This window comes from Phacochoerus africanus, chromosome 10 (assembly GCF_016906955.1).
Source record: "Phacochoerus africanus isolate WHEZ1 chromosome 10, ROS_Pafr_v1, whole genome shotgun sequence".
Classification (NCBI taxonomy): Eukaryota; Metazoa; Chordata; class Mammalia; order Artiodactyla; family Suidae; genus Phacochoerus; species Phacochoerus africanus.
Window position 1 is genome coordinate 54,923,148 of NC_062553.1, and position 18,876 is coordinate 54,942,023.

The 18,876-nt window shown below is 42.6% G+C and overlaps 1 protein-coding gene across 1 annotated transcript; it reads left to right on the plus strand.

Moving 5' to 3' along the window:
* Positions 1–1,396: 1,396 nt before the first annotated feature.
* On the plus strand, positions 1,397–18,313 carry EXOC1L (exocyst complex component 1 like). Its single transcript, XM_047751720.1, has 3 exons — positions 1,397–1,744; positions 11,057–11,187; positions 17,916–18,313. Exons 1-3 carry the CDS (start codon positions 1,624–1,626, stop codon positions 18,180–18,182), a joined length of 519 nt encoding a protein of 172 aa, XP_047607676.1. The 5' UTR covers positions 1,397–1,623; the 3' UTR covers positions 18,183–18,313.
* The last annotated feature ends 563 nt before the right edge of the window (positions 18,314–18,876 follow it).

An 18,876-nucleotide genomic window follows, 5' to 3' on the forward strand; every position in this document is an offset into this window, starting at 1 on the left:
TGTGTGATGCAGTTAAGGCTCATAAGATGTAAAGGGAAGTCTGTTGGCTGCTCCCGAGAAAAAGTTTGCTTCTCACAAAAAGAGAAGGACAACCCCTGTCCCTCTTTCTTCCTGTCTTTGGAGCTGAACAGCAGCTTGAGGATGCAAAGCCGGGCTCTGAAGTCCAAGGATCAGAAAATGAGAAGCACCTGGGACACCTACCGGTGAAGCCTGAGCTAAACTTGGGGTACAGCTACCTGCAGACCTCTTACTACTGTGATAGACTGTTCACAGTCTTCCCTCTTTGCAGCACATGCCACAGATCCTGTTACCTACAGCTTAGGATGGACCCCCAACTCGGTTTATTTTCCATCTACCCCACAAAGCTCCACAAGAGCAAGAAATTGACCTTTTTTTTTTTTTTTTTTTTCATTGCTGTATTCCCAGTCCTGGAACAGAGCCTGGCACAAAATCAGCCCTGGAAAAATATTTGTCGAATGAACGAATGCCCAGAAATGTTCATTGGCTCTCTACTTCCATGGAATAAAATCCAGAGGATTAATCCTGAATGGCCCTTCGCAGGCTGGTCCCAGCCTACCTTTCCACGCTTGTCCTTTGCTTCCAGCCATTACATAACTTGGGCCAACTGGACTACTTCCGGCCCTCCCAACAACCTCTGTGGTTCGCTCATGGGAGCTTTCATCTGCCAAGTTCCTGCCACAGAACATGCTCCTCCTGTACTCCAGTTGGACACTTTCATCCTTCAAGTCCCAGATCTTCTCCCCAGCACATCTCGGATACTCTCCAGGGACAAACACGGTTTCTAGACTCTGCTGTCTCTTGTGCCATTTATCACTTTCAAACATTCATGATAACCATGGAGTGGACTCATCTCTATTCAATTATAAGCTTCTTGAGGACAGGAAGTTCGCCCTCCCAAGAAACGGAGATCATGCTTTGCCCCAATAGGAACCTAGGAAATCTTTCTTCATGAGTAAAGGAATGAACACCATTAAAGTGAGCCCATTTTAAAAATAACTCGGACCCGGGAGTTGATGCTGACTCTCGCGGAAACACAGGCCTGAATGAACTGCAGGAGGGGAAAGACAGGAGAGAAAGAAACATTGGAAGTGTTAGAAGCAAGCACAAATGCTTGTCTCCTGCGATGACAGCAAAGTTCTTAATGGAAGATGATCATAATCAATAGAGCCAGACAGCTGATTTACATAATGGAATCAAGCTGAAGTGGTGGTCCTCCTCTGCAGGCTGACGCCGGGGGGAGGTTACAGCCAGGGAAGCCGGGCCACTCCACAAGTGCCCCTGCTGGGGCTCACCAACATGTTCCCCATCAACAAACCACAGGAAAGCTCCGTGAGCAGCCGCCCCAGCCCGGATGCTGGAGAGTGGCGGTGGTGCTGCTGCCGCCGCCGCCGTCACTGCCACTGGGCAGATACGCAGCCAGGGGTCTGACCGCACCAAGTGCTCTCAGGAGCCTGGGTCTGGCTAGGGATGAGAAGCGGAGAGTGAGGGCTGGGAGGTGGCAGGACTCGCAAGAAGCTGCAAACCAAAACAAAAAATCCAGGCAGAGAAGGAGAGAAAGTGTGAGCTGGAGCCAAGACCTCAGGCCAGGTGGCACTGGAGGAGATGTCATCACTGGTAAAGGAGGACCTGGAGAAGAAACTGTTTAAGCCACTCTCGCAGAATCTGTACGAATTTATCGAAATAGAGTTTTCAGTCCAGGACAGGTATTACCTCTGTGTGTCAGGTAATCTGTTTTTTTCTGTTAATATTTCAAAATGTAAATAACTCCAAGAGGCTTGGGTGGTAGAGGGACATTTTGGGGTATTTCTTTTCCTTTGCAGTGACGGCACAGGTTATCATCTTGTGATGGAATTCTGCCACAATTGAGAATTTGGATTCAAATACTAAAAGGGAAGACAAAAAAAATCTTGTATTTAGAATGTTTTGGTTAATTGTTCAGAAATGAAACTGGGCACGTACTTTTCCTGATTTGATTATTTAGTCTCCAATCTTTTATTTAATTCACTTGCATGGTATGCAATTTTTTTGCGCTAAGAGCTCGTTTTAAAAAATTCAACAGAGAGCTAGCTCTCTGTATATTTTTAAACATATTGGATAATTGAGCTATACAGCTCTATTTCCAGACGTTCTGGACAACCAGGGTTCTTTCTTTTCATGCTAGGAAGGAAAAAAAGACCTGAGATTTGTATCCGAGGCTTAATTAGACTTCCTGGTGGCTTGTTTTGAAAAGAGAAATGATCTTTTAAAAATTCTTTCTCACAGAAATGATATTTTAATGGTAGAAATTAGTTCATGAAGATGGAAGTTTAAGGATAAAGAAATGTTCTCTGAAGTATTTAACTAAAATAAAGATTTTCACTCATATTTTATTCACTCATATTTTAAAATTTAAAAATTCACGAAATTGGCCCATGGTTTACCTAACCTGTAACTTTTGTGCTGAATTTAGACAGACATGCTTGTGCCATTATTGAATTGAAGAGACAGCATTTGCTTTTCCCAATCCATGTTTTTTCATAGTTTTCAGGGGCTTAGGAGGAAGGAGCTTAGAAATTCTAAGTTTTCATTGCAGACTTTGCTTTCTAAGGCACACCATTCACCATGGTCAGAAAAGTTGTTATAATTCCCTTCCCGTTAATTTGCTTAGAAGAACTTTTAAAAGTTGTCAAGAGGGAGGACTGGAAGGAAAGTAGAATATCTTTAAGTAAAGTGCTAAGAATTCTTTAAAATTCTATAATTCCTATTAAGTATGCTAATAGCTACTTAATAAGAATAGTAACATTTATCTAAACTTTACCTAGTGTTTTTGGCTGTCTAAATTATAAGTGGCATATCAGCTTGGCACATCAGCAAGGGAAAAATCAAATTACAGAAAAAGGCAAAAAGAAACAGTATTATAAACTGTATTATATTTAAACCATCAAATCACTGTATCTTAAAGTATTTTGACTTAAGATATTAGAGAATATGCTTATTCCAACGTTAAAAATCTAATAATTTTATACCTATTCAAATCCTACTTTATAAAGCCAATTATTCATCACATAACATTAGTGTATAAGTCTTTTTAAAGAAAAACTTATGAAAAATAAAATAATCACAATAATGCATATTATTTACCAGGGATTATTTATATCTAATTTATCAGACGTTTATTAATGCACCCTCCAATCATATAATTAAATAAACTTGTCCTATCTAGCATGGGGGGGAGCTCCCAGAATTAAATTTTTGTAAAGGAGTGTGTTTTTTTTCCCCAGCATCCTCAAGTTCCAAGAAAGCCACCCTGGACTGAGGTCACTTGCTGTCTTTTTTCCTAAATGGCAGGAACCCTTTTAACTAGGATTGTAATGTCAAGGGGTTGGGATATTATCCACGTGTGTGAAGACAACCTCTTTAGGGTTCAGGGTTCTCACCTGGAAAACAACCAAGTAAAGGAAGCGATCTCTTTCATTAGTAAAATTCAATGGTTCCGTCAGGTAAGAAGCAAGGAAAAAACAAGTTTTCTCAGACATGAGAAGACCAGATTGTGATACTCGAGGTAGAGGTTACACTTATAAGCTATGTCACTGACTAGCTTCATATCCTGTCAATTTGAGAGCACTTTTCCCCAAAGCAGCATCTTTTTTTTTTCTTTTTTTTGGCCACACCCGTGGCATGCAGAAGTTCCTGGGCCAGGGCTGAAACCTGCACCATAGCAATGACGCCACTGAACCCCCCGGAACAGGGAGCTCCTGCTGCATCTCCTTATGACCATTTCAAATGCATTCAGACAGAAAGACTTGAAAATAATGTCCATGTGAGGCCTGCCAGGTCTGACTCCAGCTGTTTTACTCAGAAAAGTTCCCTTGCCGGGAACAAACAGGCCACCTCGAAGTTCTGGAGGTAGGTGGTGGCCACCTTCTGAGTGGTGGCCACCCTCTGGGAGTAAACAGGCACAGCTATGGTCTCCTCTTTATCTCCCACAACCCAGCCATTCTCAATTTGTGAGAATCAAGAGTCTAGAGTAGTCAAATCCTATCGTGCATTTTTCAGACCAATGAACACATGTTTAAAGTTAAACCTTGAGTTTATCTGAGCAGAGCTGTGGGGTCTCACACGCAGACAACTGGGATTCCTGTCACCTTGCAGCTCTATGGTCCACGCTCTGAAGTTTGCTAGGATGTACACTGGGGACTTCCTGGCACCTCAATCCCCTCCAACCTCCAGGTTTACACGGTCATTTCCCCTTGGAAGTAGCTTCCCTGAGCCCAGGGCACCACTGTCCCTGGCAGTTAACAGTAGCATCTTCTTATGAAGAAGGAGGGGCTGTATTATGTGCGGGAACAAGAAAGGGACAAGTCACTTGTGCGATGATGAAAACACAGGTGAGCTAAAGAAATTCTCAAGGATTTGAAACCGCATAGGAGGCCTTGGCTATAAGTGGCAGGAGGAAGCAGGTGTGCTGTAACGGCCCTCGGAGTGCTAACAGTCAGGCCTCTGTTGTGAAGCAATTTGTCCTCACCCACCCACTAGCTGTGAGATATGGGACAGCAGTCTGGCCTCGGTGTGGACTCTCTGAGACAGAAATACTAACACCTACATCTGTACCTAGCACTCTCCTGCCAGATCCTAACTAGGAAAAAACAGACCTGATAAACTCCACTCCAAATAGATAAAGGTAGGATTGCATTGCTAAAATGCACAGAAAAAATGTATCTATTGTGAAAATATATGCTAAAGTATATATATATAAATAGTATATACTGAAATAAATATCTCAAAAATATAAGTAAACATAGAAGTATGTATATTTATATATTATATATTTTAGAAATAAAAGTTGTATACATATTCAGAAAGGATACAGGTTTTTTAAGTATTCTCATATGTTTAGAAAAACACTCCCCATTCATAGAAGTTAATTTGAAAATAAATGGCATTTGCTAAAATTATGAAAATAGTATGCATAAATTCTCTCTACGTATTACATTTTGATGCCAACAGAGAACTTCTCTGTGAACCATAGAACCGAATAATTTTGTCAAATCACTTATAAGTTTAACAATAAGAGTGTTAAATAAGGAAGAAAAGTGTTAACAATAAGAGTGTTAACAAGAAAAAGAAACCAAACACTAGAGACTAGGTGGTGTCTAAACCACAGGCGCTAACCCCTCACACTTCTGGAGGCTGGGCGACCAAGGTGTTGGTGCCTGTAGAGTCCGTGGTGGGGTTCGGCCTCCCTGAGGTCACCTAACCTTGCAGGCAGAAAAGAAAGGCACCTCCCCAGGGTCTTTTATAAGGACATGGCTATCATTCCCAAAAGCCCCCACAACCCAATCACCTCCCATAGACCTCAGCTCCTGATGAGTAACCTTGCGGGTTAGGATTTCCACATAGAATCTGGGGGAGGGGGACACAGACATCAAACCTATAGTCCCCAGTATAGTCCCAAAATGCATTTCATAAAAAATATTTCTAGAAAAAATTTTCAAAGTTACTTTTTTGATGAAATCAACAATAGCATTCTCAATGGCCCCAAGACATCACTAACACATTAAAACATTTTCACTGAGACCTTTTTCCTTTTTAAACGGCCACACCCACGGCATATGGAAGTTCCCAGGCCAAGGACTGAATCCAAGCTGCAGGTGCAACTATAACACAGCTGTGGCCACCCCGGACCCTTTTTTAATCCACGGAGCCACAGTGGGAACTTCTCACTGAGAGTTCTTATCTTTGATATCTCATGGGAATTTTTCCCTATTATTTAATTTCAATGATAAAAACAATTATATAACACCAGGATTGTAAAATGACAGTAGTTTATTTTAAAGTATTTCTGTGCCTTTTACTTGTGAGCTATTTTTCCACTTTTGCCAAATTATATTGGTTCAATTGGCCAATCTCCCCACTTACCCTCATGAATAATAGTGACTATTTTACCGTGATAAGAGAGGGAGTTCTAATGACAATGTTTATCTTGAAATTAAAAGTGAGAATAAATGGCTGATATGAAGTTAAGATTGTCATCACTAACTGAAATAGTGAAACTGGAGCAGGTTCATTCTGAAATTCCCCGAGTGTCTAGTTATCACTAAATCATGAATAGATAGTGGCACATCTGATGTTACTGAAACCAACGCTAACATTTCAACTGTATAAACATATTTCTGTTTTAAAACAATGGGATAAGTTTCCACTTTGCCACTGCATTAATGTGGATATGGCCATTTAATTTTAGCTGGCAGCAGAATTCAAGTATGGAAATTAGGGACTGGGTCAACTCCAGCCTGAACAGATTTCTTTGACTCTTGGCTAAAGACAATTCTTGGAACCTCTTTAGCTACAGAGGAGACTGTTTTGCCAAATTCAGGAGGCTGCACTGTCTCTGTGCTGCATCATGGTATCAAAAGATTGACTTTTAAAGCATGCTTTTTTATTTTCTTATTTTGTTGTTGGTGGACCAGTGACCATTAATGTAAGAAAACTTGATAGCTGGTAGATGTGACCATCTTGACATCTGGTTCTCTACTCCCTCCCTCCCACACTTCCTTTCCATTTCCCCCAGAGAAATCTTTCTGAAATGTAAGCCTGACCGTTCACTCAAAGTCCTTCGGTGACACCCCTTCCCCCCTCCATAAATTTCCCCACACGCGGCTTTCAGGATAATCTCTGAACCCCTTCGTCTAGCCTTCTAGGCCCCTCAGGACCTCTAGCCCTGCCGAGCCCGCTTCCTGCCATCCCTTCACCCGCAGACCTCACGCAAAGGATGCTAACGCGGCAGGACATGGAAGAGAGATGCCAGCGTTTATGCGTCTAATGCGCGCTGTTCTCAAAGAACCTTGACGCCTTTCTTTGTACTGCTAACTCCCCAACCCTCTACCACTCAGATAACCTCCTTCCAGAAGCTCCTCTGACTCTAGTGGGCTGAAGCTGGCCCTTTCCACATTCCTATTATACACTGTCCACCCTCTGCCACAGGCACTTTCCTTCTCAAGTCCCAACTCGAGTCTCTGCGAGCGCGGGAACGGTGCCCCATGGGATTCACGTTTTCACTGCCTAGCGCCGGGCTTTGCGCCAAAGGGGCACGCACATATTTATTAGATTAATGAAACAAACCAGTGGGAATGCAGCCAATTAGCTGCTTGTCCTAACTAGCTGAGGAAGGGCGAGTTGCTTGGAATTACATTTTTACACTGTATTCGGTTTCCTCCTCCCCATCCGCTCCCACTTCTAAGTAGCCAGCGCCAGAATGGTCTGGGCAGACCACTGTCCACTAGCAGAAGGAACTGCCTCCAATATCCCGGCCTTCTTAAGTGTGACAGAATTAACCACGCGTCCACTTCAACAGCCCAGCCTGATGGCCTCTCTTCTCTTTCTTCTTCCTCTTCCTCTTCCCAAAGCTAACATCTAGACCAGTGGAAGTAGATCTTTTTTTAGGGCTGGAGAAGCTTGTCCATGGGCAGAACCCCACCAACTTTTGCAGAATGTCAGAAGACTCACAGACTCTGAACCAATTTTCTTTCCCGAGTTAAGACCATCCCCACTAGGTCCCTCCAGGACACACCTTTTGTCCTCAGAAAGGTGCAACCCCTCCTCCTCCAAGCTCCTGGAATTTGTGATCTAAATCATAGCCTTTATTCTCTTCCTATTTCTTTCCTGAGCCGCACCTAACGCAGGAAGTGGCCCCCGGTTGGCCCCCAGTACTAGCTAGTCCAGGAAGGGGCCCTTGGCCAGTCTTCTACCTCCCCCATCTGGAGAAGGTGCCTCAGTAAAGAAATCACTGCTCTGCCCAAGTCGGAGTCTGGACTGACCTGAATCATTACCCAGCAAAGCGTGCCATGGGATTGTCTCCAAATTTCAGAAATTCTCTGGGCTTTGCATTTCCTCGGCTTTTTTCTGACAGCCGCTGCTCAGACTTCTAGGCTGGCACCTTTTTTCCCTCCACTCTGTCTCACCTCTTCCCTCTGCGCTTCTCCAATAAACCGAGTCTTGGAAACCCATCCACACAGAAAAGCCCCAAGTCTTATCTCCTCTCCTAAACTGTAAACTTCCATCTCCTCCTCTTCTGAGATCGTTTATGGACCTCATCTGTACGTCAAAAGCTAAACTCCCTCTTCCACCCACCCAGCTCCCCCTCCAGACCTGCCTATTTTGGTTTCCATCCAGTTTTGTTTCTATCCAGTGTTGTCAATGCCTCGTTTGAAGTCTTACTTAGATTTATCATTTCTGTTTCCATTGCCCACATCCTACGCCTGGATTCCAAGAACAGCCTCATAAAACAAAGCAAAACAAACCAAAAACAATTACTCTAAACCAGGCACTATCCTAAGTCATTTAGGGAATTCCTCTTGTGGCTTAGAGGAAACAAACCCAACTAGTATCCATGAGGATGTGAGTTTGATCCCTGGCCTCGCTGAATGGTTAAGGATTTGGTGTTGTGGTGAGCTGTTGGTGTAGGTCATAGGTGTGGCTTGGATCCCACATTGCTGTGGCTGTGGTGTAGGCTGGCAGCTGCAGCTCCAATTCGACTCCTAGCCGGGGAACATCCATATGACACAGGTGCAGCCCAAAAAATAATATCCTAAGTCACTTATATAATTTATCTTGAATCTTGACACCCTATGTGCTGTATCACTCTGATGTCCACTTTACAATGGGAGAAAACTGAGCTTTAACTCTCCAGCGATGACATAACTAGCTCAGACCACACTGCAGGCAGTGGCATCATGCTTTGAGTCCAGAATGTCTAATGCCAGAGCCCACTAAGATGCACTGCCTCTTCTAGGGCCTCCAGCTCCTCTTTCTTTCCTTCTTCAACTATCCTGGGCACCACTGATTCCAGAAAAACCCTCCTCTAGCAGGGCACCGCTGTATTACCCTCCTGTTCAAGGGGGAGAGAGACTTGCTGCCTAGGACTGTGTGAGCTTTCACCAAACCCCGGCTGCAGCGCCCTCTTAGATCCGTGCGCCTGCTCAGACTCCTTCTCTAGGAGACAACTCAGATCCATCGAGCTCTTGGTTCCCCAGGTTGCCTTCATCTCAGTATCAGCCGTGTTTCAGAGGATGCTACCCCTCAGCCAGCCCCAGCTCTGGAGCCCTCACTGTCCAGGCCGGCCTCCCAGTCCCCCACCAGAGAGGGGCTTAGACACCACGAGTCCACAGTGGTTTCTGTCACTTTTCATAATATTTGCACACCCTGGTTGATCTTATTGTCCACCGGATCCTAATACCAATCAGTCTATACACTCGGTCCACTTTCCCTAATCCTACCTGGGGAAGCCCAGCTTCTAGTTTCCACTAATTTCATCATGTGCCCCTTTATCTTGGAACACCTTCAATCATCCCTGCCTTTCCTAACTGGACTAACTCTGAAGCTCTATCTCAAATTCTCCTTCATCTATAATTCCTTAATTATTCCAGGCCTCTCACTTCTCCGAACTCCTGGTGGACAGAGAGTCTGCTCCATATCGCTTTTCTATCTCTATGGTTATAGTGTAATAACATTGTTTTAATATTAACTAGGAGGGCAAGCCAAAGTGGTACTTTCTAAAACCCCAGTCTCGCTCTTAGAAGGCAGAACAAGCTGACAACATCTCCAAGTGACATCATCCACCTTTTTTTTTGGCTGCCCTGCAGCGTGTGGAATTTCTGGGCCAGGGATCAGATCCAAGTTGCAATTGCAACCCACACTGCAGCTGTGATAATGCTGGATCCTTGAACACCCAGTGCTGGCCCCGGGGACTGAACCTGCATCCTTGGTGCTGCAAAGAAGCTGACGATCCCATTGCACCACAGCAAGAACTCCAACATCATCCATCTTGAAAGAAAGTTTAAGATATTCAGTGGCCGCTGCCACCTCTTTACAATACACCTGTATACATTTAAAATGTATATTTTATATGACACATATGTATTAGGCTTGTCTTTTCAAAAAAACCATAAGTTTCTACAGGGCAGGGACTATGTCTCATACTTGTACCCCTGGGGCATTTGTAACAGTTCTATCAGGCAAATAGTGGATACCCAGGAAATTCTCCTTAACTCAATAATAACTTTCAGTTCAGGAGCTCTAACATTAATGTTAATCCTTCCTTTTTTTTTTTTAGGGCTACACCTGTGGCATGTGGAAGTTCCCAGACTAGGGGTCAAATCAGAGCTACAGCTGCTGGCCTACACCCCAGCTCACGGCAACGCCAGATCCTTAACCCACTGAGCAAGACCAGGGACTGAACCTGCGTCCTCATGGATACTAGTTGGGTTCGTTACCACAGAGCCACAGAACTTCCAATGTTAATCCTTCCAATGTGTTCATATGAGACCAAAGACAATGATTTTAAGGCTAGGAAATTATTTCCCTCATTTTGTTCACAGAAAATAAGCAATGATTTTCCCACACCTTTCGAAGTATAATACTAAAAGTTTTGTCTCAAAGTTTTGTCACATTTTGAATACCAGGATTTTGGAGACACACTAGAGAGGATTAAAAATATCCAACACCACTACATGGATCAACAGTAGCTGTGTTGCAAGCACTTCTACATCAAAAATCTCACAGCAGCTTTAGGAGAAAGTGCACAGTAGTATTTGAATGGTGCCTCAACACTGGTTTGCTGTGTGAGCAGAACTGTTTACTTTCCTGACCTCATTTTCTTCTATTGTCATAAATTAAAATTCCAATTTGTTCTGGTAAACACTTTGGCACTGGTTGTATGCTAACACTAAGCCTCTTATTTCCTGCCCTGAGCTGAACTCCATTTTCCACCACAAAGCTCATAGCTGAAAGCACATAGCTCGGGGTTCCATCTGACAGACATCACTGCGGCTGTACATGACCACAACTGTAGCAAAAATAAAGTTCGCACACTGAGCAGATTGGAGGGAATACTTACTGAAGGTTCAGATACCTCAGGGTTCACACCTGGAGTGTACGTATAAAGTACGGTCAAGCTTACTATACGAGAAGGAGGCACATAAATACTGAAAAGTATGACGATGAATAATTGATTATCTTCTAAAAGTCTATGTAAACTAAGTGTTCTTCTGTCCTACAGTGACCAAAAATGAAGAAGTAAAAATCATTATGGTGAAACACTACAGAATAGGTTTAGATGAAAAATACGAAGTAACGAAAAAGTGGTCTTTGAACGATCTGCAGATGATCGATGGAAAAGAAGCAGATACAGTAAGTGTCATTTTTATAAGGGAGCTGTGGGATCAATATGCTGGAGGCCTTATTTTCAATATCCTACTTCATGTATTTCTGGCACATGCTAAGTGTGAAGATGACATATTGTTCTTAAGTGGTATGGTTTAATCTGCCAGGACAACCTGCTGGTTTGTTTGTCCTGTTTTTATGAGTTTAAATTTGAATTTCACCTATTAGATTTAAAAGCATCTTTCCCAAGAGCTTCTTAGCAGGTGAAACACAATTGTACAGTCAGGTCTGAAACTTTAAACAGCTGACTTTCCTACCAGTCCTCACTCTGAAGCCCAATTTCTTCTTCCAGTTGTGGCGATTCCTTCCTTCATCTTCAAATTTTACTGTCAGTTAAACAGCTGACCTTCCAGAAGGATCCAAACCTCCTGGAAGTCCTACACACACAGTCAGTGTAGAAGGTGGGAGAAGGGTATATACGTTTATCTCTCCACATAAACTTGAACTCTTCTCCTGGTGGGGAGCTCATTACCACGTGAGGAAATCCATTCCATCTGTGGATTGCCACCCTTTATTTTCACATTTCCTATCTCTGTTTAACCAGACTCTGCTCACCACGACACCTGCCCATCCATCTTAGCTCTGCCATTTGGAGCAAACCCTCCTTTCACATAGCAGCCCTTCCAATATTTGAAGACAATATAATGTCCCCTCAAGTTTGTTCTTTTCTAGGTTAAGTGTACCCATTTCATTCTTTAAACAGCATTCACCCCAAGGCCCAATAAGATGACAGGACCGGACAATTGAAACACTGCTGCAATTTCTCCTATGTTCCTTCCACACCCTTCTCTAATTGCCATTTTCTCTCCTTGGAGATGCTTTGGGGTTGTTTTTTTTTTTTTTTCAGAATTAAATACTATACTTTAGTATACTATACTGTGGCCAGTTTGTATTTCCTTGATCTGAATTCCTTATTTCTACTAAACACTTAACTCAGACCTCAGGTCTTTGGGGCATAAATTGACGTTTAACCAGATCTGCCACATTCCTTCTATGGACACAGAATAAAATCCAAATAAAGGCCCTGGGGAGCCGACTCCTTTATCTCTGGTCACTCCTCCTTAAACTTCACGCAGCCACAGTGCTTCACTACTGACTCTTGGGGCTCAGAATGCCTGACCACCCCAGCCCCCAGCCCTGCCTCCACTCCCAGCCCCCACCCCCCACCCCCAGGGGCTAAAGTCCTCTCGTGTCCTCTGCCCCACGGCCCTACTGCATCGTGGAGTAAGTACTCCGCAAACTGCCAGTGTTGGCTTACTCTGTCTCCATCTGGATGGACAGCTCCTAAAAACCTGCAACAATGACTTTTCATCTTTTACTGCAGCCTTCTGCCTGATAGATATTAGGCGCTCGATAAATATTTCTGTTACTGTTGGATGAATTAGAATTTAAACTCATACCCATGGCATGTAGAAGTTCCCCAGGGATCGAACCCATGCCAAAGCAGTGACCCACACCACAGCAGTGACAACACTGGATCCTTAACCACAAGGCCACCAGGGAACTCCAAAACTCATTTATACGTAATCCTACTAAATGCCATGTTCTTAGTTTGGCCTGTTGCTCCCAGCTACCAAATCTCCTACATTTCGATTTTTTATTGTTCACTGCAGTCAGATGCAGATTAAATGAGCACCAGTCAATAATAAAAGACGATGAAGCAGGCAGGACTACGTGCACGCCTCTAGGTAATTGACAAGTTATCGTTACTACCACTATTCCTACCACTACTAGTATATCTGCTACCAGTTCACACTCAGGAAATTCTTTTCAGGTGCCAGAAACCACACAAAGTTCTTCCCATATATAATTTTACATAATTATCACAAAACTTTGTTAGGACTCCTGATTTACAGATGAGGAAAATGAGACTTAAAGAGATTAACTGATTTGCCCAAGGTCAAATAACTATTCAGCTACACTTTACCTAGAAATCTGTTAATTTGTCTTCTTTGGCCTGGTGGTTTACCATCTCACAGCTTCATGTATTTAGTCATTTACTGAGAACGTACGGCATGCCAGGTCCACCAGGCTCTGAGGACACAGTGGTGTTACATGGATATAAGCACTTAATTCTGCCTTACGGACTTACTTATCTAATCTTGTTAACGACCTGGGTTCTGGCCTTCCTTAATCAGTAGAAACTGCTAAGAGGCCAAACAACAAAGTCAGGCAAGGCTTTATTCTGAGGCCCCTGCTCCGTGGGGACATGACCACAAGCAGCAGCTTCCCTTGCCTGCTCCATGGGGACAAGCTGGTTCCTTATATTGAGGGGGGCTGGAAGGGTGGCCTCAGTGGTCTGCCCCCCTCCCCTGGTTGCATGCAGGGGGGTGCAAGTCCCCCACTTTAGCTCTCAGCTCTTCAGAAGTGGTCTTTTTGAGGGTTTGTGTATCCTGTTGTACATAATTTGCCCAAACTGCATGCACACAGCTTGTTTGTTTGTTTGGTGCCTTACAGTTCTCTGCACTTGGCTGCTGGAGGAAGTGTTTGTCCAGGTGTCAGCACTGCAGCCACTGCAGTGGAGAGTCCCAGGCCCCAGGCTGTCTCAGTCTGAATATCTAAATTTTGCCCCAAGATCATTATTGAAATCAATATATATTATCTGCTATTGCCTTATTAACTAGGAATCCTGTTTTTAAAACCTGGGGCGTTTGGCATGACTTCCTGGTGAAAACACATGCTGGATCTCATTGTTTTCTTTCCTAAGTAACCACACAGAGCATTTTTCTGACAATAGATTCTACCTCAACGTTCGACACTTAGGAAATAAATATATTTTTGCATCTCAATATGCTGGAACATTATACCACCATTAAAAATCATGTTTTCAAAAGAATACCTCAGAACAAAATTTTTCATCATTTAATAAATTTTTAAAAAGTTAGCTGAGGAGGGAGTTCCTGTTGTGGCGCAGTGGTTAACGAATCCAACTAGGAACCATGAGGTAGCGGGTTCAATCCCTGCCCTTGCTCAGTGGGTTAATAATCCGGCGTTGCCGTGAGCTGGGGTGTAGGTCGCAGACGCGGCTCATATCCCACGTTGCTGTGGCTCTGGCGTAGGCTGGCAGCTACAGCTCCGATTCGACCCCTAGCCTGGGAACCTCCCATATGTCATGGGAGCAGCCCAAGAAATGGCAAAAAAGACAAAAAAAAAAAAGTTAGCTGAGGAGTTCCCATCAGTAGTTAATGAACCCAATTAGTATCCATGAGGACGCGGGTTTGATCCCTGGCCTTGTTCAGTGGGTTAAGGATCCCTCGTTGCCGTGAGCTGTGGCTTAGGTTGCAGACATTGACCCCAAGTTACTGTGGCTGTGGTGTAGGCCAGCAGCTACAGCTTCTATTAAAGCCCTAACCTGGGACCCTCCATATGTCTCAGGTGTGGCCCTAAAAAGACAAAAGACAAAAAAAAAGTTAGCTGAATTCAAAACTTCTATAATATTACATCATTTTGCATAATCTATCATAGTATTAAAAAATGAAAGCTGAATCTTAAATTTTAATACATATATATGCTTATATGTAAGTATTATATATATAGGTATGTGTATATTAGATAAGAAACAAACCAGTACTTTAATGATAATTATCTCAGTTTGATAGGATTACAAATTTTTTAATTCTTTTCTTCCATATACTTTTATGTATCTGCCAAAATTTCTATACTGCATTAAATTTTATCAGAAATCAATGTCAAGTTTCCTGATCTATATTTTAAGGAATTAAACATCCCACCTCTTTTTTTTTTTAACCATTTTGTTATTTTTTACTCAATTTCTCAGACATTACTGATGTCATATTACTTTCTACAAGTTCAGTCGGTGCCTGGGGGTGAGAAAGCCGTCAGCTACATTTATGGCAGGCGGCTAACTCTGCTCTTATTTTCCCCTCACCTTTCCGGGCTTTAATTCTTCTCTTTCCCATTTGAAGATCATTATCTTTGATGGTGAACCAGATACAAAAGAGAAATTGAGTATTTCTATTTTTCTCATCACTTTAGGACCTAAAATATTAAATTGTCTGAAGAAAACCTATAAAAACCAAAGAGTTGTTCTTCTAAACATTTCTGTGGGTGAAGTAAAAATATCTCAGTTGTTCTGGGAATTTCCACTTCTCCTCCCTCTTATAACCAAATCCTCAGGAGTCAGCATGTATTTTTTTTTCAGTAGCAATGATACAGTTTTAAATAGATCTATTTCAAGCCAGAAAATTGTCAACTTTCAAATGGAAGGGAATTGAGATTGAAGGCACTTTATGAAGCAGAAATCAAAATGACTGGGGATTTAGAGACTGACACGGTGCAACAGGAGACAGGATGACGTGGCAAGAAACAGGGCTGGGCCAATGGAGAGCATGATTCTTGCAGTGGCTCTGCCAATCACTTCACGTGTGACCTGGGCTTCACCCCTCTGGAAGCTATTATTCACCATCACATTACATTACATTCTAATCTATTATAAACAGGAGATTACTGAATGAACTGTGAGGTTCTCTTTTAGCTCTATCAAAAGAGAGAGAGAGGAGGGGGAGAAAGAGGAAGGAAGGAAGAAAGGGAAGCAGTGAGGGACAGACAGACGGACAGACTTTAGTCTATGCTCATGCCTGCTGAGGCTTCCATTATCAGGCTAACAGCAAAACCTAAGCCTCTCCAAGCATCTTGAAAGCAAGAAGGATACTGTCTACATGATAAGGAGCCAGTGGTTTGGTGGGGAAGGTACATAGAGAGAGTGACTGGTGTCTGGTGATCAAACGGGTGTGATTTCCTTTTACTGAGATTTTCCTCAGCCATGTTCGCATCTGCAATTGTGACAGCTGGGAAGTATTTTTAAGGTGTGACTAGGGGAACACTGCACTTAAAATCACATCACCCTTGTCTATTCTTTTTTAAATGTGTTGTTTTGTTTAGAAACAAGTTTAACAGTGTAAAGCAAGCTTGTATTAACACCAGTATCACAGTCTTTGAGGGCAGATTTTGGAACGAGAAATGTCATTCATTAAGCTCCACAGCAGTATCACAGTTTATGTGATTCATCTCATGCAAACTTCATAGCAACCCTATCCAAGATGTGAGAGCCAAATCTGATAAATACTTTGCCCACCACTACATCAGAGTCAAAACAGTTGTCCGACTTCAAAACCCTAGTTCTTTTTCCTGCATCTTGCAAGAACTTTCCTATTTAAAAAAGAAATCGCAAGCATGTAAGTTGTTTGTATGTAAACTTTACACACCACATGGTAACAAATACGTGTTTTGTTCTCTCTCTGCCTCCTTACCATTTAGGGCAACGTTTACCTCCACTTCTCTTTTTATGGGAAGAATTCAGATCAGTTCAACACACATTTGTTGAGAACTTAGTAGTTACCACAGATAAGCACCAAGAACACAAAAGAGAAATAATTCAAAACCTCTGGCCCCAAACAGAGTTAGAAGTTAGATAATGAATGTGAACGCATTTTGTAAACTGAAAACCACTTTCTAATGCAAGTCGTTGTTATTACTGCTATTAGTAACAGTAGTGATTATTATTATTTTAACAGGTAGGACCAAGATCGGATATAATGCCTACTCTTTCCCCCTCAAACATCTCCACTAGAAGCACAGAGCCTGAAGCAATCCAATGAGTCAGTCTTTAGTAATTTGTCAGTTTGGGCCAAATGATTTAATGATCCTTGCCTTTGATTTTTTTGTTTGTTTGTCTTTTTAGGGCCACACCCACGAAAGTGGAGGTTCCCAGGCTAGGGGTCCAATCAGAGCACAGCTGCCGGCCTACACCACAGCGACAGCAATGCCAGATCCAAGTCTCATCTGTGACCTACACCACAGCTCATGGCAACGCCAGATCCTTAACCCACTGAGTGAAGCCAAGGATCAAACCTGAGTCCTCATGGATGCTAGTCAGATTCGTTGCCGCTGAGCCATGACAGGAACTCCTGCCTTCAAATTTAAAAGTAATTTCTTGCTATTAACTTTACAGTCAGCAAGTTGGTGATCTATTGATTCCAAAAGCTAAGTAGCCATTCTGTATTTCCCCCTTCTACTACTGAAATAGCATGAGGGACCAACTTCCTAGTAGAAAAAAGAGAAACCTTTTCTCCCGGTGGAAGTCTATAAGTGGGTTTATTCTCTTTTTCCATCCCGATCCATCCTCTCAAATTTGCTGCCCTGAGAAGGCTTGATAACTGCACATTCTGACACACATTTTACGGGCATAACTGAAAAATCACAGATGCAGAGTTCCCCTTGGGGCTCAGAGGGTTAAGGACCTAACATTTTCTCTGTGAGGACACAGGTTCAATCCCTGGCCTCGCTCAGTGGGTTAAGAATCCGGTGTGGCTGTGAGCTGTGGTGTAGGTCGCAGACATGGCTCAGATCCCACAGTGCTATGGCTGTGGTGTAGGCTGGCAGCTGCAGTTCCAGTTCTACCCCTGGCCTGGGAACTTTCATATGCCACAGGTATGGCCCTAAAAAGACAAAAAAAAAAAAAAGATGCTCCAAAAATATTCTTTCTTATTGTTCATTTTAGAAACAGTATGTTTGAAGCAGGTAGCTTTGGAAAGCTCATTTGTAGATTTTGGAAATATGTGTGATACTAACACTTTAAAAGCAATAAACATATACAAGAGAATATGAGAGAATGAAGGAAATCCAGCTACTTTGCTGGCAACAAACAAAATCATGTCTCTCTTTTTCTCTTCTAGGACAATCCATTTTTTGATCTGCACTTCAAGAAAGTGTACAGTTTGGAAGCCTACAGTTGTGCTTCTAAATATGCCTTTGCTCGAACTGTAAACAAGCTCAATCATGCATATCTTAAGAAAGACTTACAAATCGTGAACTTTGATTCTACCTACATTAATGATGATTCTATCTGGTCCTCCAACAACAAGGACTGCTTGGTCCTTATGCGAATATGCTTTTATGCTTTCAATCTAGTGTGTCTGTCCCTGTGTCCCCTGCCACTCTGAATATGTATACCACATTCCTTCCTCGGTGTATTGTGAAAATGTTCCCTAAGTAAATGTTGAGAGTCATGATTTTTTTCCCTTCATCAGTGACCGTTATTTATATGAAATAAAGTGATGCCTTGTGAACTGCAGTGAAATGTGTTTAATGCAATCATTCAATATTTGGGACTTTTGCCTATGTGTTCTTTGACGGGAGTTAGATGGTTTTGCCTAAATGAGTATTCTACTCAAGAGTACCAAGCAGTGTCTTGGAAGGTCTAAATAAGTAGAAATACATTCCTTGCTCATGTTCAGGAAGATTTCATATTCTCAGGATGAATATACTATCCAAAGCAATCTACAGACCAATGTAATCCCCATCAAAATTCCAATGGCTTTTTTTTTTTTTCCTGCAGAAATGAAAAAGTCATTCCTCAAACTCATATGGACTTGCAAGTGCCCCCATGTAGCCAAACAACTGAAAAAGAAGGACCAAGTGGGAGGCCTCACACCTCCCAAGTTCAAAACTTACTGCAAAGCAGTATCCTACTGGCATAGGGATAGACAACATATAAGGACAAAGAGAATAGAATTGAGAGTTCAGAAATAAACTCATACATCTATGGTCAACAGATTTTTTGACAGGGATGCCAAGTTCATTCAAAGGGAAAAAAAATAATCTCTTCAGCAAATTGTGCTGGAACAATGCCAAGAC

Coding starts and splice junctions, on each gene's coding strand:
- EXOC1L (XM_047751720.1), top strand. CDS start 1,624: ATGTCATCACTGGTAAAGGAGGACCTGGAGAAGAAACTGTTTAAGCCA. Junction 1,745..11,056: donor GTATTACCTCTGTGTGTCAG/GTAATCTGTTTT, acceptor TCTGTCCTACAG/TGACCAAAAATGAAGAAGTA. Junction 11,188..17,915: donor ATGGAAAAGAAGCAGATACA/GTAAGTGTCATT, acceptor TTTCTCTTCTAG/GACAATCCATTTTTTGATCT.